Source organism: Falco cherrug, chromosome 17 (genome assembly GCF_023634085.1).
Source record: "Falco cherrug isolate bFalChe1 chromosome 17, bFalChe1.pri, whole genome shotgun sequence".
NCBI lineage: Eukaryota > Metazoa > Chordata > Aves > Falconiformes > Falconidae > Falco > Falco cherrug.
The window spans coordinates 5,803,424-5,827,385 of record NC_073713.1 but is presented as its reverse complement, the minus strand read 5'-3'; the positions used below and the strand labels follow the sequence as shown (position 1 = coordinate 5,827,385).

At 60.0% G+C, this 23,962-nt stretch overlaps 5 protein-coding genes across 8 annotated transcripts; 1 reads left to right on the top strand and 4 right to left on the bottom strand.

Moving 5' to 3' along the window:
- Nucleotides 1-75: 75 nt before the first annotated feature.
- Nucleotides 76-4,773, bottom strand: NRGN (neurogranin). 2 transcript variants are annotated; one of them, XM_055728645.1, is made up of 3 exons: nucleotides 4,598-4,773; nucleotides 2,236-2,445; nucleotides 76-270 (listed from the first exon to the last, which is right to left on the bottom strand). In XM_055728645.1, the coding sequence occupies exons 1-2, from the start codon at nucleotides 4,610-4,612 to the stop codon at nucleotides 2,236-2,238; spliced, it is 225 nt and encodes a 74-aa protein (XP_055584620.1). In that variant the 5' UTR covers nucleotides 4,613-4,773; the 3' UTR covers nucleotides 76-270. The 2 variants fall into 2 exon arrangements, with proteins under 2 accessions (XP_055584620.1, XP_055584621.1); XM_055728646.1 differs by having other exon boundaries at nucleotides 2,236-2,442.
- A 3,686-nt stretch (nucleotides 4,774-8,459) lies between these two features.
- Nucleotides 8,460-9,470, bottom strand: SPA17 (sperm autoantigenic protein 17). The gene is made up of 3 exons (XM_055728644.1): nucleotides 9,307-9,470; nucleotides 8,767-8,837; nucleotides 8,460-8,628 (listed from the first exon to the last, which is right to left on the bottom strand). Exons 1-3 carry the CDS (start codon nucleotides 9,458-9,460, stop codon nucleotides 8,482-8,484), a joined length of 372 nt encoding a protein of 123 aa, XP_055584619.1. The 5' UTR covers nucleotides 9,461-9,470; the 3' UTR covers nucleotides 8,460-8,481.
- A 473-nt stretch (nucleotides 9,471-9,943) lies between these two features.
- On the top strand, nucleotides 9,944-15,773 carry SIAE (sialic acid acetylesterase). Of its 2 annotated transcripts, none has more exons than XM_055728533.1 (10): nucleotides 9,944-10,088; nucleotides 11,687-11,851; nucleotides 12,931-13,094; nucleotides 13,181-13,319; nucleotides 13,408-13,591; nucleotides 13,952-14,061; nucleotides 14,169-14,302; nucleotides 14,489-14,643; nucleotides 14,725-14,920; nucleotides 14,998-15,773. In XM_055728533.1, exons 1-10 carry the CDS (start codon nucleotides 10,046-10,048, stop codon nucleotides 15,280-15,282), a joined length of 1,575 nt encoding a protein of 524 aa, XP_055584508.1. In that variant the 5' UTR covers nucleotides 9,944-10,045; the 3' UTR covers nucleotides 15,283-15,773. The 2 variants fall into 2 exon arrangements, with proteins under 2 accessions (XP_055584508.1, XP_055584507.1); XM_055728532.1 differs by lacking the exon at nucleotides 9,944-10,088 and adding an exon at nucleotides 10,755-10,877.
- Nucleotides 15,774-16,054: 281 nt separating this feature from the next.
- Nucleotides 16,055-20,714, bottom strand: PANX3 (pannexin 3). 2 transcript variants are annotated; one of them, XM_027803154.2, is made up of 6 exons: nucleotides 20,574-20,714; nucleotides 19,114-19,520; nucleotides 18,261-18,486; nucleotides 17,941-18,155; nucleotides 17,121-17,785; nucleotides 16,055-16,222 (listed from the first exon to the last, which is right to left on the bottom strand). In XM_027803154.2, the coding sequence occupies exons 2-6, from the start codon at nucleotides 19,515-19,517 to the stop codon at nucleotides 16,161-16,163; spliced, it is 1,572 nt and encodes a 523-aa protein (XP_027658955.1). In that variant the 5' UTR covers nucleotides 19,518-19,520; nucleotides 20,574-20,714; the 3' UTR covers nucleotides 16,055-16,160. The 2 variants fall into 2 exon arrangements, with proteins under 2 accessions (XP_027658955.1, XP_027658956.1); XM_027803155.2 differs by having other exon boundaries at nucleotides 18,261-18,403.
- Nucleotides 20,415-23,858, bottom strand: RPUSD4 (RNA pseudouridine synthase D4). The gene is made up of 7 exons (XM_055728534.1): nucleotides 23,687-23,858; nucleotides 22,482-22,647; nucleotides 22,044-22,245; nucleotides 21,716-21,809; nucleotides 21,464-21,614; nucleotides 21,072-21,169; nucleotides 20,415-20,922 (listed from the first exon to the last, which is right to left on the bottom strand). The coding sequence occupies exons 1-7, from the start codon at nucleotides 23,855-23,857 to the stop codon at nucleotides 20,737-20,739; spliced, it is 1,068 nt and encodes a 355-aa protein (XP_055584509.1). The 5' UTR covers nucleotide 23,858; the 3' UTR covers nucleotides 20,415-20,736.
- Nucleotides 23,859-23,962: the final 104 nt, after the last annotated feature.

The window sequence follows — 23,962 nt, the reverse complement described above, 5'->3', positions numbered from 1 at the left end:
CCATCCCACCTTCGCGCCGCTGTGACCTCACCACTCTGCCGGGTGACATCGAAGGGCACCAAGGACAGGCAGGGCCTCTGGCAGGGATGTTTATTGGGGTGGGGGGGGGCTGGGGCAGGGGGCAGCGGCCGGGGGCAGGGGCAGAGCCTGGCTGTGGGGGGACCCCGGGGGGTGCATGCGGGGGGGTGGCGGGGCGAAGCGGGGGCTCCTGGGCCTCTGTGGTCAGCGGGGGCTCGGCGGTGAGGGGGTCCGGGGAGCGCCTGGTGGCCCCTGCAAGCAAGGAGAGAGCAGTCAGCCCTGCCTGCACCCTGCTCCTGCACCCTGCTCCTGCACCCTGCTCCTGCACCCTGCTCCTGCACCCTGCACCCTGCGCCCTGCTTGCACCCTGCTCCTGCACCCTGCTCCTGCACCCTGCTCCTGCACCCTGCACCCTGCGCCCTGCTTGCACCCTGCTCCTGCACCCTGCTCCTGCACCCTGCACCCTGCTCCTGCACCCTGCCCGCACCCTGCTGCTGCACCCTGCGCCCTGCCTGCACCCTGCTCCTGCACCCTGCACCCTGCTCCTGCACCCTGCTCCTGCACCCTGCTCCTGCACCCTGCGCCCTGCCTGCACCCTGCTCCTGCACCCTGCTCCTGCACCCTGCTCTTGCACCCTGCGCCCTGCCCACACCCTGCTCCTGCACCCTGTGCCCTGCCTGCACCCTGCCCACACCCTGCTGCTGCACCCTGCTCCTGCACCCTGTGTCCTGCCTGCACCCTGTCCCTGCACCCTGCTCCTGCACCCTGTGTCCTGCCTGCACCCTGCCTGCACCCTGCCCCTCCACCCTGCCCCTACCCTGCCCGTGCCCTGTTCTTGCACCTTGCTGCTGCATCCTGCACCCTCTCCGTGCCCCGTCCCCCCCCTGCCAGCACCCCTGCCTGCACCCTGCCCACGCCCTGCTCCTGCAGCTCTCATCCTCTCCATGCCCTGCCCACACCCTGCCTGCACCCTGCCCATGCCCTACTTGCAGCCCGCCCACACCCTGCCTGTGCCCTGCTCCTGCACCCGTGTCCTGCTGCCTGCAACCTGCCCTCGCCCAGCCCCATCCCAGCAGCCGGGGGTGGGGGGACACCCAGCCTGGGCCCCCCAGGCCAGAGGACCCCGGTGGGAGGGGGTGAACCCAGCTCACCCGATGCAAGCCTGCCCAGCCCACCTAACGAGGCAGCCCTAACAAACCCCATGGCCCTAATAAGCTTCACAGCCCCTGCACTTGGCAGTTGCTTCCCTGTTGCATCCCCATGGCATCCTCCCTGCAGTCCCACTGACTCCCGACTGCATCCTCGCTGAATCCCCACTGCAGCCCCACTGACTGCCCGTTGCTTTCCCATTGCCTTTCCAGTGCAGCCCCACAGCACCCTCGCTGAATCCCCACTGCATCCCGATTGCATCCCCACTGCATACTCAGTCCGTGCTCATCGCATCCTCACTGAATCCCTGTTGCATCCTCAGCTCATTCCCACTGCATTCTCACTGCATCCTCACTGCATACCCAGTTCATCCCGCTTGCATCCCCACTGCATCCCCACTGCATCTTTAGTTTGGTCCCCACTGCATCCCCAGTTCTTTCCTACTGCATTCCCACTGCATCCTTTAGTGCATCCCCACTGAACTCTCACTGTACCCCCATTGCATCCTTACCGCATCCCTGCTTCATCCCCGTTGAATCCCCACTGCACCCCAGTTCCATCCCATCTGCATCCCCACCAGCCCCGACACACACACACGTGGCCAAGCCGGCAGCAAGACCTCCCCACCACTAATCCCAAACCAGCCTTCGGCGCAGCCGGGGCCGTTCTCTGCTCGCCACGCCGGCACGGCACAGGGCATGGCACAACCACCCCCCAGGCCCCAATGCCACGCGGCCTCGGCATCGTGGGCGCTTTTTAAATTTACCTTTTCCTGCCAGGAGACTGTGACATAGGCTTTTAAAAATAGCATGTGCTGAGGCGAGGCGTTTGGGGTGGTGTTGCTAAGGGAGAAATTCAATTCAAATCTAGGGCTTCGCCTTCCCATGCTAACTACTACGGCGCGCTCCCAAAATTAGGGCAGGCAGGGGCTGCCTGCCTGCGTGCTTTTACCTCCTGGGAAGAAAAATCCCTTCTCCGTCCCGAATCGGCATGGGGAAGGATGCTTGGAGCAGCATCCTTGTAAAAATGACCTGATTTTGGAGGGAAAAAGGGAGATTCGGGGCGTACCTAGTCGCCGTTGCGGAGGTCGCCGCCGCGGGTGCTGTTGGCGCACTCAGCGTCCTTGGTTTTCCGATCGATCTCACCCCCTTTGATCTTCTTGCGGGTCATATGGCCGCGGAAACTAGCCTGGATCTTGGCGGCCGCCGCGTTGGCGTCAGGATCATCCAAAGGGATGTCCAGGATGTCCTCGTCCAGCTTTGTGCAGGCTCCCTCCTGCTGGCGCCAACAGGAGGGTTATGGCCGGTGGCACGCCAGAAAGGGCATCCCTCCCCAATTAAATCCATTAAATAAGGTCCTAAATTAGCCCCTGTGCTAAAAGTTAGGTTTCTTGGCTAAAAATCAGGGTCCTTTGTTAAAAATCAGGGTCCTTTGCTAAAAATCAGGGTGCCTTGCGGGTGTCTCAGGGGATGGGCAACCGAAGGTGCGGCAGGGGGAGATGCTTCGCCCCCTGCTCATCCCTAAATCTATCCCCTGGACCACCTGGCTGCAGGAAGCCGGACCCCACCAGCCCCGCTGGGGCTGGATCCTGCTTCCTCGAAGGGTGTGATACAGGGAGAGGAACATCCATGGGAGCAGAGGGTGGGTTTGAGGGAGGGGATTTTTGGCACAGGGGGGGTCACACTGCACAAGCCAAGCTGGCTCTGCCTCAGTTTCCCCTTCCCTCACAGCCTGTTGCATCTTCCCGCATACCTCCTCAGGGCTTTGGCTGAAAACACCAGGAAATTAGGGAAGGGAGTGATGCCGGAGGGGAGGAAAAGCCTCCCCAGGGATAAATCACCACAGCCCACTCCCCTGCTGCCACATCCCACCGGAGCGGTTGGACCCAGCGCCGAGGTCAAGGAGGGAAAAATCCCACGGGAAAAATAAACGAGACAGGACCAAGCTGGTGCTGGACACTCTGGTGCCAGCAGCGGTGGGGGTGCATCCTTCTCATCACCCCAGGAGGGCTTTAAAGGACTTAAAAAGAGTTTTGGGTTTTTTTGGAAGCTGCAGATTTGAGGAGGATGCTCTTCCCCTCGGAGCTTGCCGCGGCTCCATAAAGTTGCTCGGGTTGTTTTACTGTCGTGAAAGGTGAGGGGAGCAAAAGAGCGGCGGCGGCTTAAGTGACGGGTCCGAGGGGGAAATGATATGTCCAGGGTGGAAATGTTATAGCCAGGGCTGGAAATCCTATATCCATGGGAGAAATCCTATATCCAGGGGGAAGAAATCCTATATCCAGGGGGAAGGAATCCTATATTCAGGGGAGAAATCCTATATGGGGGAGCAGGGACCTATATCCAGGAGAGAAATCCTATATCCAGGGGGAGAAATACTATATCCAGGAAAGAAATCCTATATTCAGGAGAGAAAACCTATACCCAGGGGGAGAAAGCCTATATCCAGGAAAGAAATCCTATATGCAGGGGAGAAATCCTATATGGGGGGACGATGACAGACACCTATATCCAGAGGAGAAATCCTATATCCAGGGGGAGAAATCCTACATGCAGAGGGTAAAAACCTGTATCCAGGGAAAAATCCTAAATTTAGAGGGAGAAATCCTATATATGGCGGGGAATATCCTATATCCAGGGGGGATAAATCCTATACCCAGGGTGGGCTTTGCCTCTCTGGAGGTGCCCAGGAGGGGAGATGGGAGCTACTGTCTGCTGGCGGCTAAGCAGGAGGGGGAAAAAGGGGAAAAAAGGGGGGGAAAGGGGGAAAAAAAGAGGGAGGGGAGGGAGAAAGGGAGGAAAAACGTTGTGCTTTCCCGCTGGATCAGCTCCCTGAGCCGACTGGCGGTTGGGTGGCAAGGGGTGCTCACCCTCAGGTGGGGACGGAGGGGTACAGCCCCCTTGCTTGCCCCAATTTATCCCTTTATTCATCAAGCCACCCCTGATCCTGCCTGGAGAGTAATTGGAATTGGGGGGGGGGGGGCGGGGAGCAGGGGGTGAAGTGAGAAAAAGCTGAATAAAAGCAGAACCCCTCATCCTGGCAGCTGGATTTGGGGATGGGGGGACTTTCCTGACCGGGATATGGGATGCTGCCCATGGTGCAGGCTGGCTGCTGGCCCCAGCGGGATGGATCCTGAACTGGTGTGAAATGGGAGGGGGGGGGGGCTCTGGGGTGGGGGTATGGGCCTGGGGGGCTGCAGCAGCACCGGGTGAGGGGGGGATGGACGCAGAGTTGGTTGAGCTGTTGGGTGCAGCACCCATCCGCAGCATCACCCCCCTGCAAATACCCCCCCACCTACATCACCACCCCAAATCCCCTCCACCGCCCCCGTACCCCGCTCCAGGAGGAGGTTGGGGGGGAGGGGGGGGCAATAACAATATTAATCAATTAAATGCAGAAAGGTGAGATGCTGGGGGGAAAGGGGGAAACCTACGTTGCAGCAGTCCATGGCGGAGGACGGGTGGGCGGCCAGCGATGGGCGAGGGGCTCCGGCAGGGTCTCGCTTCCCCGGCAGCTCTCCCGGCGCAGGTGGCAAGTTGAGCGGAGCCGCTTGCCTACGTAATGTGCTTTCCTCCGGGCGAGCCTATCAGCCCTACACCCCTGCCAGGCTTTTAGTTGGGGGGGTGTTTCTTTTTTTTTTTTTTTTTTTTTTTCCCTTTCTCCTCTTTTTTTTTTTTTTTTTTTTTTTTTTTTTTTAACCTCCTCCAATTTTATTTCGCAGCCTCCAACTCCCTCCTAATGCTTAAAGGAGCCGGCAGCTCGCGTCGGAGTTTTGTGTAATATAAAATTACACGCAGAGGATGCGATCAAATATTTAACGGCGCTTTCGGGTTTCGCCCTCGGTGTGGCGGGTTTAATAGGGCCGTGCTGAAATTTGCAGCGACTTTTTGGGGGACGGAGAGGGGTGAAGCTGCGACAAAAGGGGGGTGATGGGTTATTTGTCTGGGGGGGGGTGTTGCTTGGCCCCCAGTGATGCTGGAGGAGGGTTTTGCCCCCTGGGTTTGTTTGCACGGGACACGGGGGTAAAACCTTCATGACCTACTTCGGTCTTGGTCCTGAGGAGTGTGAGGATGAGGATGGTAAGGACGAGGATGGCGAGGATGAGGATGACAAGGAAGGGTGGGCATGGCGGGACACTACATCCCACCGAGCATCTGCTGAAGGCCCGGGGTGATGTGCCCAGACGTGGACTCTACGCAGAGGAGGGGGCTCTATTTTTGAGGTTTGGGGATCCCTCCCCTGCTCACAGGAGCATCCCACCCCCCAAATGTGGGGGGGTTGCCAGTCAGACCTGCAGACCCAGCCATTTTTCCAGCCCTCGGTGCTATCTGCGGACCCTGCTTTTGCCTTCAGACCACACCAAGGTGCCAGGGCTGATGGGGTGAGATGGGGGGACCCCAGGAAAGAGGAGAGATGCCCAGGGCAATGTGGGGGGCTGCAGCTCGCAGCCCCCCCATCGCCTGCCTCACTCGCCTCTAATCCGGGTTTGGGAGTTGCTAAGCAACTGCATAAGTCGCCCGTGGGCTCTGTGCGCTGATGCTGGCTCCGGCTGGCCCCCAAAACACGGCGCGGCCCCCCAAGCCGGGCAGCGGCACCCCCCGGTCCACCAGCGCATTCGGGCCTCCCCAGCTCTCCCCAGCTGGGCTTGCTCACAGGGATGTGCCCTGCCTGGGGGCCTGGGGGCACCAACCTTCCTCTTTGCCATCACCAGCATCATCGTCATCACTCACTGTCACCGTTAGCATCCCTGTCCCATTGCTGTCACCATCCCTGGCACTGTCACTGTCACTGTCCCCGCTGCCACCACCAGCCTTGTCCCCATACCCTCTGCCACCATCCCCATCCCCATCCCCACCACTGTTCCTGTCCCCATCCTCATCATCATCCCTGACGCAGTCCCCAGCCCCATTCCTGTCCCCATCCCCAACTTCAACCCCATCATCCCTGTCCTCATCCTGTCCCCATGCCACCCCCAACTTCAAAAACCCCCATTTTTGCCCCTGTCCCCATCCCCATCATCACCCTCGTCCTTGTCCCCATCCCTGTCCTGTCACCGTCCCCATCACTACCTCATCCCTGTCTCCATCCCCATCCTGTCCCCATCCCTATCATCACCCTCGTCCCTGTCCCCATCCCTTCACCATCCCTATTCCCATCCCCATTTCCATCTCTGTCCCCAAGGTCACTCCAGCCAGGGTGCAGGTGGTGGCACTCCCTACCCCCCCCCCACCCTCATGGCACCCAGCCCACCCTGCTCCCTGTCCCACACCCCGCCCCAGGCAAAAGGAGGGTGCAGCCCACACCGGCTCTTGGGGGTCAGCCACCCCCCCCAGCAGCACCCAGGCACCCCAGCCCGCACCCCAGGAGACGGGTGCTCCTGGAGCATCCCTCCATTCCCCCGCCAGCCATCCACACCCGGCTCTCCCTGCCAGAGCTGCTTTTCCACGGCCACCTCCTCTCACCAGCACAGCGGGGTGGGGGGGGGAATAGCTCTGCTCCAGAAAACCCCATTCCAGCTTCCAGGCGAAGCTTTGGCAGCTCCGCTGGGATTTTTAGATGGGAAAATGATCCCTTTCCCTTTTTCTTCTTACATCCTCCAGATCCATTGCTGCCTGCTCTGGCAAAGGAAGACAGGGTGTTTTGGGGGGAGTCGAGTGGAAAGGGTTTTTGGGGTGACTCCTGCATCAAGGATTTGAGAAAATTAGCCCCAAAATTAGGACGCAAAATGCCAGGGGGGGATCATCCCAGTACCAGTAACCCCCCCAAAATGCACAAAACCAGTGGGTTCTGGAGCATTTTGAATGCAAGAGTGGATGGCACCCCATTTTTTCCAGTGGCACACAGCTCCCCTGTCCCCAAAATCCATCCTGGCCGTGGCCCCCCGGTCCTGGCAGAGCCGCCAAGCGCCGGCGTCTCCCGCAGGCTGCGGCTGCGGAGGAGGGACACGAAATGCCAGAACATTTCTAATCATTAACGGCAGGTTTTGAGCCCGTTCCAGGCTCTGCATTTCTCCTTCCCGGGCCGCTTCATCCAAGAAAACAACCCACCTCAGGGTGCAACACAGCAGGGGGGAAGGAATATTGGGGGGATGCTTTCCCAGGTGCTCCAGCATCTCCAAATTCTGATTCCTGATAAAATAACTCAAATTTTGGAAGAAGGGGATAGGCACCACGGCTGGCAAGACCCACTGGAAACATCTCGCCGTCGTGGTTTGAGATGGTGGCACTGAGGTGTTAAAAAAAAACCTTAAAAAAAAAAAAAACAAAAAACAAAAAACCCCGAAACCAACCAAACAAACAAAAAGGGGGGAATTTGATGCTGGAAAGGTGCCCTGGGCAGGCAGCGATGCTGGCTGCCGAAACAGAGAGCCGGCAGCTGGCGAGGCTGTGCCGGGGAAGGGGGGGTCAAGGCGTAGCCGCTTGGCACCAGCCCTGGCACAGGGTCCCCGCCAGCTTTTTTTCCCCATCCCTCCTTCCTGTTTTTCCCAGGGGAGCCGCTGCCGTGCCCTGTGCAGTGGGCGAGGGCCGCACGCTGCATATGGCCGGCTCCTGCCAGAGAAAACAGGAAAGGGGGGGGGGGGGCAAAACTGGGGTAGGCATGGGTGGGGGGGTTCAGTCCCCCCCAAAAAAGAGCAGCCAGCTTCGACGCAAACCCCGTCACCGTGTTTTTTCAGTGCCAGCTGGGAGTTTTAAACCACTCCGGATGGGAAAACATGAATTTCACAGGTTGGAATGGAATGAGGGGACCCCCCCTCTGCGCTCCACAAAATGCCATGGAGGCATCTCATCTCTTGGAGGGGGGGGGGGGGGGGAGAAGAGGAGCAATGTCACATCCCTTCTTCACGTGGGGACGCTATTAAATTTTTGACAACCTCCAGGGATGCAGGGGCCTAAATATAGAGCCTTAAAATATCATCTTGAGCTCAGCCCAGCTCCCAAACCCGGGTTTTTTTTAGGGGAGAAATCTCAGGTGAGAGTCGCTAATAACAGCGGGGACCTCATTAATAAAAATTCTCATTAAAAAAGCACCGCGGGGGTGGGACGGGAGATCATCACCCACCCCCAAGAGAAGGGCAGGAGCCTGGTGGGGAAATTAAGGTGTTGGGTTTTTTTTGAGTCATGGCACTTTGTTTTGGGTTGGGATGTTGCCCAAATTTGGGGCGAGCGCTTGGGTCAGGTCCCCAGGGAGGTGTCCCTTTTAAAGGGGGTGAGGGGGGCGTGCTCCCCTTTGGCGGGGGGTTGTTCCTCTCAGCTGCATCACAGTGAGGATTTTTGGGGAGGAATCATGCGGTGTGTCGGGGCTGGTGGGTGCTGTCAGCTACCCCTGATGCTGGTTTGGGCTCAGATAGCCCTGTTTCGGTGCTGCCTCCCTTACCGTGGCCGTGGATGCACCTCCGCCTGCCTGCTCCCCTGCCTTCTCCTCCTCCTTGTCCTTGTCCTCCTTCTCCTCGTCCTCCTCCGGTTCCTGGAGGAAAAGCAGGAAAACCTACAAGATAGGTGGTGCGGGACAAGGGCAGGGGGGGCAGGGGGGGGGGCAGGGACCCAGCCCTTTGCCCCAGGCACCCTGAAATCTCTCGAGGGGAGGGCAGGGAGGGCAGCCCACCTGGAAAGGGGGCTGGGAGAGAAGCTTGTCCTCCAGCTGGGCTCCCCACACCGCCAGGTCAGCTGAGCTCTCTGGGGGAAGGGAGAGGCTTGATGTCACCTGGGATGGGCCCGTGGGGCAGGGCTGACACCCGGGGGTGGGCACGTGGGGCAGGGCTGGTGGCACAAGGGATGAGCAAGGTGCAGAGTCCCTTGGGATGGGGACATGGAGCAGGCACGACGCCATGAGTGATGGGCACAAGGGGCAGGCACGACGCCATGGGCGATGGGCACAAGGGGCAGGTATGATGGCATGGGTGATGGGCATGAGGGGCAGGTATGATGCCATGGGCGATGGGCACATGGGGCAGGCACAATGCCATGGGTGATGGGCACGAGGGGCAGGTATGATGGCATGGGCGATGGGCACAAGGGGCAGACACGACACTGTGGGCGATGGGCACATGGGGCAGGTATGATGCCACACAGGATGGGCAGGCCATGTAGTGTGGGGCAGGGGATGGAGGTGTGGGGATGGGTGCTGCTGTGCTGTGCCACTCACCCTCTCTCTGCTCCAGCAGCCTTTGGAAGTGCTGAGCGGCAAAGGCCACCACGTCGGTGGGCTGCACCCGCAGCACCTCCAGTGCCAGCTCCTCCAGCAGGTTTTGGAAGCCGGCAGGCAGCCGCAGGGTGCTGCTGGAGGTGGGGATGGACATGGCCGCCTCTTTTCCCAGGCCCCCTGCAGCGGTACGGTCGGGGTTAATTACACCCCGCACCCCCGCCCTCCCAATCGGGGAGGCCGGGACTCGAACCCGGGCTCCCGGGATGGGGGGGGGGGGGGGGGTGTGTGTGGCGTGAGTGCGGGCCGTGCCGCCGCTAGGGGGCGCCGCCCCGCCCGCCCGCCGCACCTGCGCACTGCCGCCTCCAGCTGCGCGTGCGCGGCGGTGCCCGGGCCGGGCGCTGTGAGCGGTGCGGTGCCCCCGCTGCCCCCCGCTGTCCCCCGCTGCCCCACTCCCGGTCCGGCTCCCCACCCCCCCGGTTCCCCCCGGTACCCCCCCGCTCCCCCCGGCGCACTGTACCCCGGCCCGTACCCCCGGCCCCGCGCCCCCGGCCCCGCCTGGCCCCTCGGCCCCGCGCAGGCCGCGCCGGTGCCTCAGGCCGTACTGAGGACGCGGTCGCTTAGCAACCGCCCCCCCCCCCGGCGGCGCGTGCTCAGACCACGCCCTCCGTGTCTGGCCACGCCCCCGGGAGGCGGGGCCTGTGCCTGGGGCTGTGGGCGCCGGTGCCCTTACGCCCCCGCGATGGCGGCGTGGGTGCTGCTGGCGCTGGCTCCGGTGGCGGCAGGTAAAGGGCTGGGGAGGGGGCGGCTCCGCACCCCCGGCCCGGGGGGGAAACCCCCAGAGACCCGCTTCGGGGCCTTGGCATCCCCCAGCCCCGCTTCAGGGCCCTTTGCACCGCCAGGGCCCCGCCTGGGGCCCTTGCCCCCCCTCCCAACCTGGCTTCGATGCTTTTTGCATCCCCAGAGCCCCACTTCGGGGCCTTGGCAACTCCCCAGCCCCACTTGGGGCCCTTTGCACCCCCAGGGGCCTGTTTCAGGGCCTTTAGCACCCCCAGAGCCCCACATGGGGCCCTTGGTACACTCAGAGCCCCGCTTTGATGCTCTTCACTCAGAGCCCCACTTTGATGCTCTTTGCACCCCCCGAGACCCCCGCTTCGATGCTCTTTGCGCCCCGCTTCGATGCTTTTTGCACCCCCCCAGAGCCCGGCTTTGATGCGCTTTGCACCCCTAGAGCCCCACTTCGGGGCCCTTGGTGCCCTCCCAGCCCCACTTTGATGCCTCCAGCATCTCCCTTAGCCCAGCTTTGTGGTCCTTGGCACCCCCCCAGCCCCACTTTGGGGCCCTTCGCACCCCCGAGTCCCACTTTGAAACCCTTGGCATCACCCCAAGCCCCACTTCAATGCCCTTTGCACCCCCCTCAGCCCTGCTTAAACACCCTTCACCGCCCCCAAGCCCCTTTTGGGTGCCCTTGGCACGTCGCTGCTGCTGTGGGATGATGCTTTACATAAGGCGGGAGTCGCATGCTGCTGCTCCTCGGCGGCGTCTCGTGGGCTCTCCGCCTTCCCTCCTCCCAGGTACTTTTTATAGCCTCCAGTCTCTTCCCCAGCGTCTCAGGCTATATTTTTTTTTCTCCTCCGGCTTGTTTTTTTATGTAACGTGTCCTTCCTGGAGCCTCGTCGCATGAGACGGTAGGCCTGGTGATGCGGCTGATTTCAGAGAGGCTGAGGACATAGTTTCTTTCCTCTATTAAACCCAGCTGGGGATGAGCGGCAGAGGAGACGGGGGGTCCCAGGGCCCCATTTTCATTGCTACAATGGGCATCGCTGCCCAGATCTCTTCTCCACACCCTGCAAACACTGTCCCAACCCCCTTTCAAGCACGGTTTTATTTTCACACCCCAAAAAATGGGGCTTCTGGGGGTGCCAGGGCTGAGACCTCTGTTTCCCTCCCTGCTGAAGACACCTTTGCCACTGCCACACGCCCGGTGTTTCCCATCCCATCACTTGCCAAACTTCTTTTGCAAGGGAAAAATATGTCAGAACATATTTATTAGCAAAGCTGGGCTGGCAAAGATGCTCCCATACTGTTACTAGAGGATTTTTTGCCAATATCTGTATCCAAACTCTCTGTAACAAGCTCCTGTGCTTCAGGAGGTGACTTCCCTCCTAGGGCTGGACTCTCCTGGGAACTTCAAATCCTGCTGCTTCCTCAGCTCCTGGGTGATTTTAACCACCTTAAGGTTGACCAGGACTGATGGAAGCTGTAAATTAAACGTGACCTCAAATAATTTGTATTTAAGAGGGAGTTGGAGGCCATGCAGGGGACTTTTTCTCATTGCTTTTTGCCTCTTGGAGATGATGTTTGCCCTGTCTGTTGGTTCCAGGGGCGATGTTTGGCTTCGCGTCCTACTATGGTGACCACATGGTGTTGCAGAAGGAGCCGGCGGGAGCCGTGGTGTGGGGCTACGGGGAGCTGGGGGCCATGGTGACCGTGGTGCTCTCTGGGGCCGGTGGCCTCATTGTCATGAAGAAGACAGCACAAGTGAAAGGTCAGTCCTGGACCCTCACTGGGCAACTGGGGCTGGTGGTTTTGGTGGCCAAGGAGGACATCTGAGCCCAAATGGGACCTGCTGGTGGAGTGGGGTGGGTTTGTCACACCGCTGCCCTCAGGTTGCAGAGGTGACAGCGATGTCTCTAGCTCATGCACCCCTGGCGCCATGCTCTCCCCTTCTCCAGGAGATCTGGGGGGGATTTCGGCCGTCCCCCTTCCCACCAACGCCAGCCTTTGCTCACTTCAGTTTCCCAACAGCAGGATCCCGTAGGCACCGAGCGGGAGCCGAGCTGCCGCTGCAGTGGGTGGCACCGCATAGGCTTGAGCCGAACGATGAGGCTGTGGAGGGGAGGAGGGGGGGGATTTAGCTCCTCTCCCTGTCAAATCCATCTCCGGGGAAGTCTCCAGAGCACTCCTGGTTTCTTTTTTTTTAATGCTTCCCCCTTGCAGGATCCTGCTAGGGATCTCTAAGCCCTGAGGGATGTTGCCTCTGCCGGCAGAGCCTTTTCCTTAAGGCCAGGAGGGCTCAGAGGCATCTCAGATCTGAGCTGGTGGCCTCATTCCCTGCCTAGTGGGTTGGGGGGGCTGCTCCTCACTTTTGCGGGGGTGAAACTGCTGCATAAAGGGCTCCTCCACAAGCTGGAGAACCTGGAGGCGTCTTGTGAGAGAGCAGCGATCCGCCGCTACCAGGAGATCTGCAGGATCTGGGCCCAGCCAGGCCAGAAAATCCACTCTAAGCTCCAGCAGAATATCTTTGCGCCTCAATTCAGCGCCTCTAAAATTAGCTGGAGACATCTCGGTGTCACACACACCAAGCTGCTCCTGTAATCCCGTTCCTCCCAGCAGCTTCTGCTCTGACACACATTTGTCTTTGAGATTTTCTTTTTAACCCCTAAGTTCCTGCAGGAGGAAAGACCCTCTGATGATGGAGAGCTTCTAAAATCCATTTTCCCAGCCTGGTTCCATGGTGAGGCCTTCCCGTTCCTGCCAGTTGTTGGCCACTCATCCAATCTCATTGTGAAAGTCTTGAGGTCTTTGCAGCGGTAGTGAAAGAGAAGCCCCATCCTCTTCTTCCAGAACCTTCTGGGACGTGGACAATTGTCCTGGACCCTATGGATCGGGGCGGTCCCTACGTGCTGATGGCTGGGCAGGGCTTGGAGAACGTGACGCTGCAGGACGTCTACTTTGGGGACGTGTGGCTTTGCAGCGGGCAGAGCAACATGGCAATGACAGTCCTGCAGGTAAGCCCCCGCGGCATGGCCCGATCCTGCCAGCTCACCAGGGATCAGGCAGGGAAGCGCCTGGTGCGCTCCCGACCCTTCCCTAGGTTGCCAACGCCAGCTCCGAGCTCGCCGCCACCGCTCGCTACCCCTACGTCCGCGTCTTCGCTGCAGCGCCCGCCCGCTCCGATGTAGAGCTGGAGGACCTGGAGCGAATTGACTTGCCGTGGTCCATCCCAACGGCCGGTGAGTGCAACGTGCCTCCAAAAGAGGGCCTGGAAATGGTTTTTTTCCCCTTCCTTTTTCCCTTGGCAGCCCGCTGTTTCTTGAACAGAAAACCTGGGCCATGGGAATTTCACCTACTTCTCGGCCGTCTGCTGGCTGTTGGGGCGCTACCTCTACGAGGCTCTGCAGTACCCCATCGGGCTGGTGGAGGCAGCCTGGGGGGGCACCCCCATCGAGGCCTGGTCCTCCCAAAGGGCTCTGCAGGCTTGTGGGCTCCTAGAGGACACGGGGAGGTGAGAGAAGACACAGTGGAGACACCTCCTGCCCTGTGCCATGCTGCCTTTGGGGGTTATCCTCATCCCTGCCGCTCTCAGGGGGCATCCTCCATCCCTTCCCATCCCACCTTCTCTCCCGGAGTGTGCCTTCTGTCCCCTCTATGCATCTTTTTGCCCCCTCTGGATAAAATCCCCTCCCGTGCCAAGAGCGTAGGGCACATCTCGGTTGGTAAAGGGGTCAATGTGGGGAAGAGGGGGGACCCCAGGGCTCCCCTTTTGCACAGTGCTTGCTTTAATCGTGCCAGGCTGGCTGCTGAAGCTGGGGCTTCAGGACTGGCCTTTTGTTTTGCACCTCTTAAGCCCAGTTTTGTCTTCCAGTCTCTCCCCACACCAGCATCTCTCTGGCCCGCAAACGCCCTCCGTGCTCTGGAATGCCATGATCCACCCGCTGCTCAACATGACGCTGCGGGGTGTCGCTTGGTACCAGGGTGAGCTGCCCGCCCCCCCCCCACCCCGCCCCGATTTTCCTCCCTGGGGTACAGCAGCCCCACACTGTCCCACTGGGCTGTCACCAGCCCCTCTCGTTCGGGGACAGGCGAGGCCAACGCCTTCCTGCACACGGACTGGTACAACTGCACCTTCCCCGCGCTCATCGCCGACTGGCGCCGGGCTTTCCACGCCGGCTCGGCCGGGCAGACGGAGCCACTGCTGCCATTTGGCTTCGTACAGGTGAGGGTGGGGCGAGAGGCAGGACCCCCAGCCTCCCGCGGGGCCAGCGGCACAATGCTCGGGGGGCTCACCCATCCCTTCGCACCCTGGAGGCTGGCGGGAGGGAGAGGACGCCGACGTGGGGACACATCCTGCCGGTTCGGGGAGCAATAGCTGAGCCGCTTCCCGCCCCGCTCTGCCTTGCAGTTGTCCACCTACCGCCGGCAGAGCCCAGATGACAGCTTCGCCCGGCTCCGCTGGCACCAAACCGCCGATCTGGGGGTTGTCCCCAACGCCAGGATGCCAGGCACCTTCATGGCCGTGGCCATGGATCTGTGCGATGAGCACTCCCCCTACGGCAGGCGAGTCCCAGGCGGCGGGGGCGAGGGTGTAGACACGAAGCTCTCGGATACTAACCTCACCTCCCTCCTCTTCCTCGGCAGCATCCACCCCCGGGACAAGCAGAATGTGGCCCACCGGCTGCAGCTGGGCGCCAGAGCGGTGGCATATGGGGAGAAAGACGTGGTTTTCCAGGGGCCGTACCCTACCCGGGCCGTCCTGGAGGTGACCAGGGGGCTGCTGAACATCACCTACAGCCAGGAGCTCACCTGCCGTCGGAGGGACACGTGGGCGTTTGAGGTGAGGAAGGGGAAAAGCTTCCCCCCAGGGCTGGAAGAGGGAAGCCCCCACTGATGGGAGGTTTCTGCCATACTTAGGTCTGCTGCTCCAGCAAGCTGGCCCCGTGCGGGTGGCTGCCGGCACCCATGGTGGCCGTGGGGTCCCGCACGGTGACGCTGGCCCTGGGCGGCTGCAGGACGCTGGTGCTGGCCTTGCGCTACGCCTGGGCCGAGTGGCCCTGCGAGTACGAGTCCTGCGCCCTCTACAACACCCGGGGTCTGCCCGCACCCCCCTTCCTCCTGGACGCCCTGCCCGCAGGGGAGACAGCCGGAGGGACCGAGCTGCTGCTCCTCCCCAGCTCCCGGTTGTCCCAGGGGATTTAGGTGAGGGGACAGTGGAGGGAGCTCAGAAGGGCTCAGGGCTGCTGGCACCGTGCCTTTCCAATTCGAGGAGGCAGCTGGCTTGATGACTGTGTTACTAATTAAACAACTTTCCACCTCCTCTTTGGCCTGAAGATAAGGCTGTGGGGTGTGGGGGGGCAGCAACAAAATAAATTTAATTATTTTCAAAAATTACGTTAAGACAAGCAGCAGGACACGCTGATGGGAGTTGAAGCCCTCACTGCTGCCCCACCTTGCTCTCGGAGCTGGCCCTGGGCCCCCCCGGGACACCCCACCTCTGCTCACAGGACCCGGGGACCAGCCGTGCTCTGCAGGGTGGAGAGGGGGAGAGAGGAGCTCAGCCAAAAAAAAAACCATAACCCAACGCTAACGGTGGGACTGGGACAGGGAGCTGCAGGGGGTGTGTTGCTTTGTAGCAGTAGCGAGTGCCTTCCACTTCCCTGCGTTAATAAATAGTTAATAAACCACCTCAATTTATTCTTGGATTCTTTTTTTTCCTATCGAGGAGCATCCCGTAGTTCTTCATTCCCCCCCTCCTGCCATAACAACAGGGAAATTTGTGCGGAAGAGGCACAATGTGGCACCCAGCGCTTGGAATAAGGCATCCAAGAGAGTCTCTGCCCCAAAACTGGATTGTTTGACCTATTTTTGCTGGAAAAACGTACGTGAGAAGGGGAATCCCAAATGCGGGAAGAGAGCAGGTGAGCCCAGCCCAGCCACCGCTGCCACGTTACAGATGTCACCCCCACCAGGCTCGTATCAAAACCAGTTTATTGTGCTCCAGCAATGCCAGCAACAAGAAAGCGGATCAAAGTGGATCCCAGGATCCCAGCCACCCTGCCGGCTGCCTGCTCTTGGGGTCAGGCAGAGCCAAGCGAGTCCCGGGAGGCTTTTCCCATCGCTTCCACTCCAGGCTTCATTTCTAGGCCAGGGGGAAAGAGAAGGAAGTTAATTAACTGGGTGATCGCAAACTGGGATCTTGGGCTTTCTCCACCACCGTGTGACCAGCCCGAGCGCCAGTTGTGCTAGCCCCGTGGTTGCCATGCCAACGAGGATGCTAAATACAGCTCAGTCTGGGTTGTTTTGTTTTTTAAACCGCAGCCCTCAGCCGGTGTATTCACAGCCAGGAAAGGAGCCCAGGCCTCCTGGCTCATCCTGCCAGGGATGAGCTGTCTCATGGAGCCTAGAAACCGCTGCTGGGGGGTCGGGGATCCCTGTGAGAGTACAAAGGAGGCACCCCCTGCTCCCCAAAACCCCAAAGCATGTGGGAGAGGAGCAGCGGTGCCCAGGGAGGCTGCATGCAGGCCCCAGGGGATGCAGCTCCACCCCAGAGCCCTGTTTCCATCTCCCCACGCAGCACCACTGTGCCCACTGGTGCTGTGCTAACAGGAGCAGGGGGCAGGCACAGCATCCTTGGCATCAGCCCTCCAGGGTTTCAAGCTCCCAACCCCACCCCCAGCAAGCTGGCCTGCTCTCTCTGCCAAAAACGGGGACCCCCCCGGCCCCCCAGTTTGCCCAGAGCTTGGATTTAAGCGGCAAGCTCTCCGCTTTCTGTTCCTATAGCAACTCCTGCCCACACATGGACTCGCAGTAGCATCAGCATCGCATCCCGGCTGCCAGAACCCATCCCCAGCTGCAAACAGAGCTGCTGGCCCTCCCGGTGACCCCCAGCAGCCCCCCAGCTCTCCCCCAAACCCTTAAGGTCTTGGCAAAGGGGTTAGGGCCACAGTGGATGGATCCAGCCTGATCCCTGGGCTGGGATCTGGCGGCGCAGGAGCCAAGAGGAGAGCAAAGAAGTGTCCTCTACCAAAAAAGCCTACCTAGGGCCCCGCCGTTGGAGAGGGGCATGCTGCCGTCGGGCTCGGGGGCACAAGCTTGGTGCTTGGGCTTGGTGGTCTCCAGCCCAGCCAGCAGCGTCATGAAGTCGATGACAGTGTCGATGTCCTCCTTGTTGGCGGTGGCTTCCCTCAAGGCGCTCACAGCGTTGAGGCGGCTGAAGGAGGTCAGCTCGGAGATGTTGGCCCGAAGGAAGAGGAGGATGATGTTGAGGTCGTTGATGGGGCAGGTGAGCATCTTGCGGCTGAGGAGGTCAAAAGCCGGCAGCATCTCGTAGACAGAGAGCAGCCCCTTGTCCCACTGGCAGAGCTGCAGGGCGTTGTAGATGACGACGGGTATGAGGAGGACGTAGACGCCGCCAATCGAGAGGCTGATGAGCTGGAAGACGGAGAAGAAGACCAGCTTGCAGGGGATGAGCCGGGGGATGTGGGGCTCCGCCTGGAGCAGCCCCGTTTTGATGGAGCAGCTGAACTCGTCCTGGAAGAAGATGTTGAGGTGGAGGAAGACCAGGTAGAGGCAGGTGGCAGCCAAGAACAAGAGCAGAAGCAGGTTCCTCAGGATGTAGATGAACACCAGGGAGTGGGTGTGCTGCTTGCAGGTAAGGTAGCGCTCTAGCAGCGGGAACTCAAAATACCTCTCCCGACGGGCCCTGGGGACAGAGGGGACGCAGCGGGGAATTAGAGCCACCCCCCAAACCGAGTCACTTCACCAAAATCCATCCTGAATGTGGCCACAGCCACACCACCACGTGGAGGGACCTTCAGAGGGACGCGGGGACCAGCCAAGGCTGCCCAGCGGTCTCACCTCTCATACTCCTCCCAGAACCGCTCGGGCTCAGCGCTGGCCTGCTGGACCTTCCTCATGTGCTGCACCAGGCGCACGGAGCGGTTGTAGGATTTGTCCAGCTCATCGATGATGAAGAGGAGGTCGGAGTGGAGGGCAGGAGCAGCCGCATAACGCCACAGCAGGTAAGGCATGTACATGAGCACTGCCACCACCAGCAGCGAGTAGGGGAAGACCTGGGCAAAGGAGACAAGCAGGTGTTGAGTGGTGCGGAACCGCTTCACCTCTGCTGGGCACCCAGGTGGGACCTGTGGGCACCTAGACGCGAGCCTGAGCCATACCTTGAGAGCCCAGAGGGACTTGGTGACAGTGTGTCCCTCGTCATCAAAGCCGTGGTGGATGAGGGAGTCCCAGCAAGCCGTGTCGACATAGGCAGACTGCTTCCCCGTGAAGTTGGTGGGAGAGAAGCAGCTGATCTGCGAGCCTGGGGTGAGGAGAAGGGTGAACCTTGGCCACCGAGGTCGTGTGAGCATGGGTGCACAACGCCTTACAGGAGAGCGATTACACCTAAAGCGTCGCTTTGAATTAAAAAGCCTTTTTCACAGTCATTTTGTAGCTGCCCTTCTCCACCGCTGCATCTTCCAGCAAGGGCTTTTCCATCACCTCCCGAACACAAACGCTTTGAGCACGGCTGTGGTTACACGGTGGGGGGAACTGGAGACCGGCCAGAAACCAGTTTCAAACCAAACCCCCGAGGGCAGCAGCGGGACGTTGGCCGAGGCCAGATTTAGCCTGAGGTTGGGACACACCATCAATGCAACCCCCTCTGCGCTGCCCTCGTAAACCCCAGCGGGACGTACCCCCCGAGCCGCCCTGCCAGCACCCTCCTCCTCAGAAACAACCCTGTGGCACCCAAAGGTGCTGGGGGCAGCAGCTGAAGTGGGGCATTGATTCACCGCCGGTCCTGGGGTTTAGCACGGCTGTTCCCGGGCTTTCCCAGTGACCAATAATCCATTAAAAACGATCAATAACTACCCCCAGGACAGAACGGCTCCTAAAACAGGAGTTCCAGGCTGCCCCACCTCGGACCATGACCACACCAATGCAAACACGAGGGTTTTGCGGTGACAACCAAACCGCCACCGGCAATTGCCCACGACCTGGGAGATCCCTGTTGAGAAAGGGGCAACTCACCGGCAGAGAATTCCCGGGCGAAAGCCAGCGAGACGAGGAAGAGGGGCAGCCCCACGGTGACAAACTTCAGCAGGCGATCGCTCGGCAGCTCCAGCCGCAAGCCCTTGGCTCGGGAACTGCCAGGATCTGGGAGGAGAGCATCGGAGAGCATGTACTCGGCGGCTGTGTGTGAGAGGGACATTTTTCTGTCGAGGAAGAGGAGATGATGGCGACTGCTGCTGCTGCTGCTGCTGCTGCCTGGGGGCTTTGGTGTCCTCTGAGGCGTGACTGGCTTGAGGAGAGGCTTTGTAGGGCTGAAGGCATTGCTTGCCAAGCACTCCGTACCAGGCAGCTGTAAATGACAGCTTAGATGGCACATTAAATTGACTCGTAATTACAAGGGGAAGCCTTTTCGCAAATAGCATGCCCTGAAATAGAAAAAAAAAAAATATATAAAAAAAATAGCAGCTGCGGCACCAGGCTGGGAAGGCAGCATTCCTCCCCAGCCACAGCCGCTCCCCGGCTCCTGGTGGTTTTACGCCCCTCTCTCATCAGCAGATGTATTTCTGGAGGCACATTCGAGGGGTGTGGGGGTCCCCAGCTATTTTCACCCTGTGTGAGGAGCAGGGAGGCAGGGGCAAGAAGCCCCAGCCAGGTACACAGCAGCCCTGTGGGGTACAAAGAGCCCTTTCCAGCACCCAAACCAGCCAGAGGGGCTGGAGAAGGTCCTGCTGCCCAGCCCCGAGCTGGTGGGGACAGGCCAAGAGACACCAAACACTGGGGGCTGCGATTCTGAGCCGCACCATCAGCTGCAGTTCCCCAGCTTTTCAGCCTCTCCACTCTCAGGGAATGGGGGAAGGAATCTGGCTCCAAGGCAAGCTCCTAAGGCAGAGGGATCCCGTCCCAACAATGGGATCTCGAAATAAGTGACGGGGAAATTGGAAAGGGCGATGGGATAGAAAAGTTTCTCCCGGCAGCATAGTCAGTGCCCAGAAACCCGCACCGGCACTGCTGGCAGCACGGAGCAGAGGGAGTCCCCGGCACTGCTCGGCCAAGCCAAGTGGAACTCCCGGCGCAGTCTCTCGGCGCAGCAAGAAAACCCCACAGCCGCTGCCAAATTGCACTTTCAATGGATTTTCAAATGAAGGGAGTCTCCAAATCAGAGCGCAGAGAGCCAGGATAGGAGGGAGAGACTGCTAAACAGCTCCGGAGGGACGAGCGATGGCCCTCAGACCGGGAGGGACTGCACCCACACTCGCTCAACCTGCCCAGGGATCAAGATCCACCTGGCCTGAGCACAGAGAGACACGCAACCCATTACCTCAGCAGGAACTGGATCTTTTATTGCTCAGAGACAAGTTCAAAACATGGATTGGGCAAAGCCCAGTTTCTACCCCGCCTCATCTGTCCCAACAAGAGGCTCTTCAGCGTGCCCAGCCACTTTTCTGCGCCAAATCAGGGCAAAAAGCATACGCAGGTACCTGGTTTGAAGCCAGAAACGTCAGTACCAACACAGGAGGTCTCTGGCAAGCAGCAGAGACTGCGAACTTCACACTGCTGCCTCCAAGGTGGACACTGCTGCAGAATGGCCGGCCCCAGTGCTACCACATGCTGGAAATGCGGAGATACATGGTACCACTCTCATTAGTCTTCAGCGATGTCCAGCTCCAGTTTCTTCAAAGTCTTTTGGAAGAAGAGGGGCGGCTTGCAGACGAGGTCTATCTGCTTGCCCAGTGGCAGGGAGAGCCGGTAGGCGTGCAGGTGGAGAGGGAGGTGGCGAGCCTTGCTCTGCCTCAGCTTCAGCCTCTTCAATGTGATTTCAGGAAGCTTCTGCAGTGAGGACAGAAAATGTCCCTTCCACAACCCCATCTCTTCAGCTGGGACTTGAAAACCCTGGCCCGTGGGGAGCTGGGGACACAAAGGGGCCACCCAGCCCCGGATCCAGCTCTGGCTGCCCACCCGACGCAGGACTGCCTTACCTGGGGTGCCAACTTGCTCCAGTGCGAATATTTGTGATCCCCCAGGATGGGGCACCCCAAGCCATAGGCCAGGTGAACCCGGATCTGGTGCTTCACCCCTGAGGAGGGAAAGGAAAGAAGAAAAACGTGACAATCAGCTGTGCCAGGCCTCAGCTCCCACCTGCCACCCTCAGCACTGGATAATGCCGTGCCAAAATTGCTGGCAGCCGGAGAGCAGCCCGGCAGCAAACCATCGCCCTGGGGTGGCTTATTGCCACAGCCTTGGCCCAAAAAGGATTTCAGTTGTATCTAACGGCGAGTTCCCACTTCCAGCACTGCTCTCAGCTGCTGAGCCACACAGAAAGCAGAACCAGCAGCCAACACAACCCAGGGGACACCCAGCCAGGCCTCACCCGTGATGGGCTGGAGCTCCAGCAGAGAGCAGGCAGAAGAGCTAGCCAGAAGGCGGTACCGCGTCACAGCGCTTTCGGCATCGCGGTTCTTGCGGATTTTCACCACCTTCCCATCCTCCGGAGACAGGCGATAGTTGGGGGCCAGTGTCATCTGAATGGCAGCAAGAGGGTGAGCCGCAGGAAGGCAGGAGGGGTTTGCCAGGGAAGGGGAGCGCGAGGCCAGAACGGCAGCCAAGAGGACATGCGGCTCACCTTGTAGTGTGACTGGTGGCTCTGCACCTCCTTCTCCACGATGGGGATGTCCACGATGCCCTCGGTGGGGTCTGGGTCCCCCAGGCTAATTGCCCTGGAGAGGGAAACCAGAAGTCTGTGGGGCGTTGCTCCAGCAGGAAGAGAACCCTCCCTGCACCCCCACTCCCCACAACCCAGCCCCATAAAAAGATGCTTGAGGGAAAGATTCAGCAAACACCCACTGCTTCCACAAAGCCCCACGTCCCCACACCCTGGTGACTCTCCCTTCACCCCCTCCTCAAATCCTACGGGCCCTTCAAAGCCGCTTCTCCAAGAAAACCTTTCCTACCAGTAGATCTTCTCCACCTGACGAGTTTTGAAGAGAAGCCGGATCTTCTCTGCTGCCTCCTTGCTCCGCGCCAGCACCATCACACCCGTGGTTTCTTTGTCCAGCCGGTGGCAGAGGTGGAGGGGTTCAGATTTCATGTTCCCTAACATCTTGGCCAAGATCGGCAGCACGTCAGTGATACAATTCTTGATCCCAGGGCCGCCTGCATAACCCACAGGGAAGGCAATGAGGGGATACGTTCACCTCCCCACGTATCTTAAATTACCCCCAAAATCCAAGATGAAGGCTGTGATCTAGAGGTGCCAAACTCCCCGCTTCCCTCTCTGGGAAGGAAAACCTCAGCGCAGGGAGGATGGAGACAGAGGATCACCACGGAGCCATTTCCATTTCCCACTCTATGGCATTAGTGTGAATGTGGCATAGCTGGCTTTTCCTCACCGTGCACGGGAACGCCGTAGGGTTTGTTGATCACCACGATCTCCTCGTTTTGGTACACAGCTTCCTGCTTGAGCACTTTGGCCAGGACATTGGGATGAACCCGCTGCAGCTGCTTGCTCAGTCTGGCGAGTTCCTGGACCCGTCTCTGCACTGGGTCTTTGGGGATCTGGGGAGAGAACAAAACGCCGTCGGTGGAGGATAAATGGCTCCTGGTTTTCGTGCCAAGCTCCTGCGTGACCTTCAGCAGCTCACTCGCCTTCCATCTGCTCCCGCTCCTTGCTTCACAGCGGTGTTCCTGAGGAGGACTGTCATGTGCGCAGTCACTATGGAGATGAAGGCTGGACGCTGTCCCCACCATCCCACCCCACTGTCACCCCAAATCTGGGTTCTCCACCTGGCGTGCAAGAGCTGATGCACACACAGCATGCCAAGATCTCTGTTTATTGCGTGGCTGTGCAGAGTCGGTGAATCCACACCGCCAGCACGCCTCCTAACGCACGCTAAAACACTGTATGCGCTTTGAACAATTGTTTACAATTACATTTAGCGACACTTAATTCTCATGGGTCCTTACGTCTCCATTTCAAGGTACAGCATTCCCCTGTTCTGTGGGGAGGGGGCTTTGTTAGTAGGGGGGGGTCTCCTCTTGGCGAGACCCCCTTTTAGTGTGCTAATTAGGAGAGTTCACACACTGCTGGAGTAGTTTTCTGTTTGCTCCTTCGAATCATTAGGTTCTCCTTGAGCTTATCTTGTTATTTCTTAGCTGGACATATTATGGGGTGTATTCCTTCTCCCAAGGCTGTGCTCGGCATCGCAAGGGTGAAGTAACACGTTCTGCTTTTCAATTTCTGTCTTGTTGTTCATTATAGATATTTATATATTTATTTTAAAAGTAAATAATAAAGAAATGTACCCCCATCACCCGGCCCGGTGGGATCCCGCTTGGCCACGCGTGCGGGTGGCCACGCACAAACCCCACCCTGATCTCCCCCGCCGCCCGGGCGGGAAGGCAGGGAGACACCCCCCCCCCCCCACCGGCTGCCCACCCCCGGAGACCCCCCCACCGCCTGGCCACGGAGATCCCCCGCCCACGGACCCTCCCCCCGCCCCGCCCCGCCCGCCGGGCAGCGGCGCGGTGCATGCCGGGAACTGCAGTCCCTCTCCCCTCAGGGCCCGCCCGGGCCGCGGCACTGCTCACCGCTCACCTCCCGCTTCTCCCGCTTGCTCTCCCGCAGCCGCTCCGCCAGCTGCTCGGCCTGCACCGTCCCCGCCGCCGCCGCCGCCCGTCCGCTGCCACAGACGGTGCGTACCGCCCGGGCCAGGCCCGCGGCCGGCCGCCACCACGGCCGCAACCCGCCGCCGCTCGCCGCCGCCATCTTCCCTTCTCCTTTCCCTTCCCCCTTCTAGCCAATAGCAGCGGCGCGGAGGCGGCGCTTCAACCCCCTCCTCCAATCAGAAGGGAAAAGCCAGCCGAGTGACAC

Coding starts and splice junctions, on each gene's coding strand:
- SPA17 (XM_055728644.1), bottom strand. CDS start 9,460: ATGTCCATCCCCACCTCCAGCAGCACCCTGCGGCTGCCTGCCGGCTTC. Junction 8,838..9,306: donor GCTGCTGGAGCAGAGAGAGG/GTGAGTGGCACA, acceptor CCCTTCCCCCAG/AGAGCTCAGCTGACCTGGCG. Junction 8,629..8,766: donor TCTCCCAGCCCCCTTTCCAG/GTGGGCTGCCCT, acceptor CTTTTCCTCCAG/GAACCGGAGGAGGACGAGGA.
- RPUSD4 (XM_055728534.1), bottom strand. CDS start 23,857: ATGGCGGCGGCGAGCGGCGGCGGGTTGCGGCCGTGGTGGCGGCCGGCC. Junction 21,170..21,463: donor GGAGCTCCAGCCCATCACGG/GTGAGGCCTGGC, acceptor TTCCCTCCTCAG/GGGTGAAGCACCAGATCCGG. Junction 20,923..21,071: donor GGAGCAAGTTGGCACCCCAG/GTAAGGCAGTCC, acceptor TCCTCACTGCAG/AAGCTTCCTGAAATCACATT.
- PANX3 (XM_027803154.2), bottom strand. CDS start 19,517: ATGCTATTTGCGAAAAGGCTTCCCCTTGTAATTACGAGTCAATTTAAT. Junction 18,487..19,113: donor CGCCCGGGAATTCTCTGCCG/GTGAGTTGCCCC, acceptor GCGACGCTTTAG/GTGTAATCGCTCTCCTGTAA. Junction 16,223..17,120: donor CTCCAACGGCGGGGCCCTAG/GTAGGCTTTTTT, acceptor CCCCTGGCCTAG/AAATGAAGCCTGGAGTGGAA.
- SIAE (XM_055728532.1), top strand. CDS start 10,796: ATGATGCTTTACATAAGGCGGGAGTCGCATGCTGCTGCTCCTCGGCGG. Junction 13,592..13,951: donor CTCCTAGAGGACACGGGGAG/GTGAGAGAAGAC, acceptor TTTGTCTTCCAG/TCTCTCCCCACACCAGCATC. Junction 14,303..14,488: donor TGCCATTTGGCTTCGTACAG/GTGAGGGTGGGG, acceptor TCTGCCTTGCAG/TTGTCCACCTACCGCCGGCA.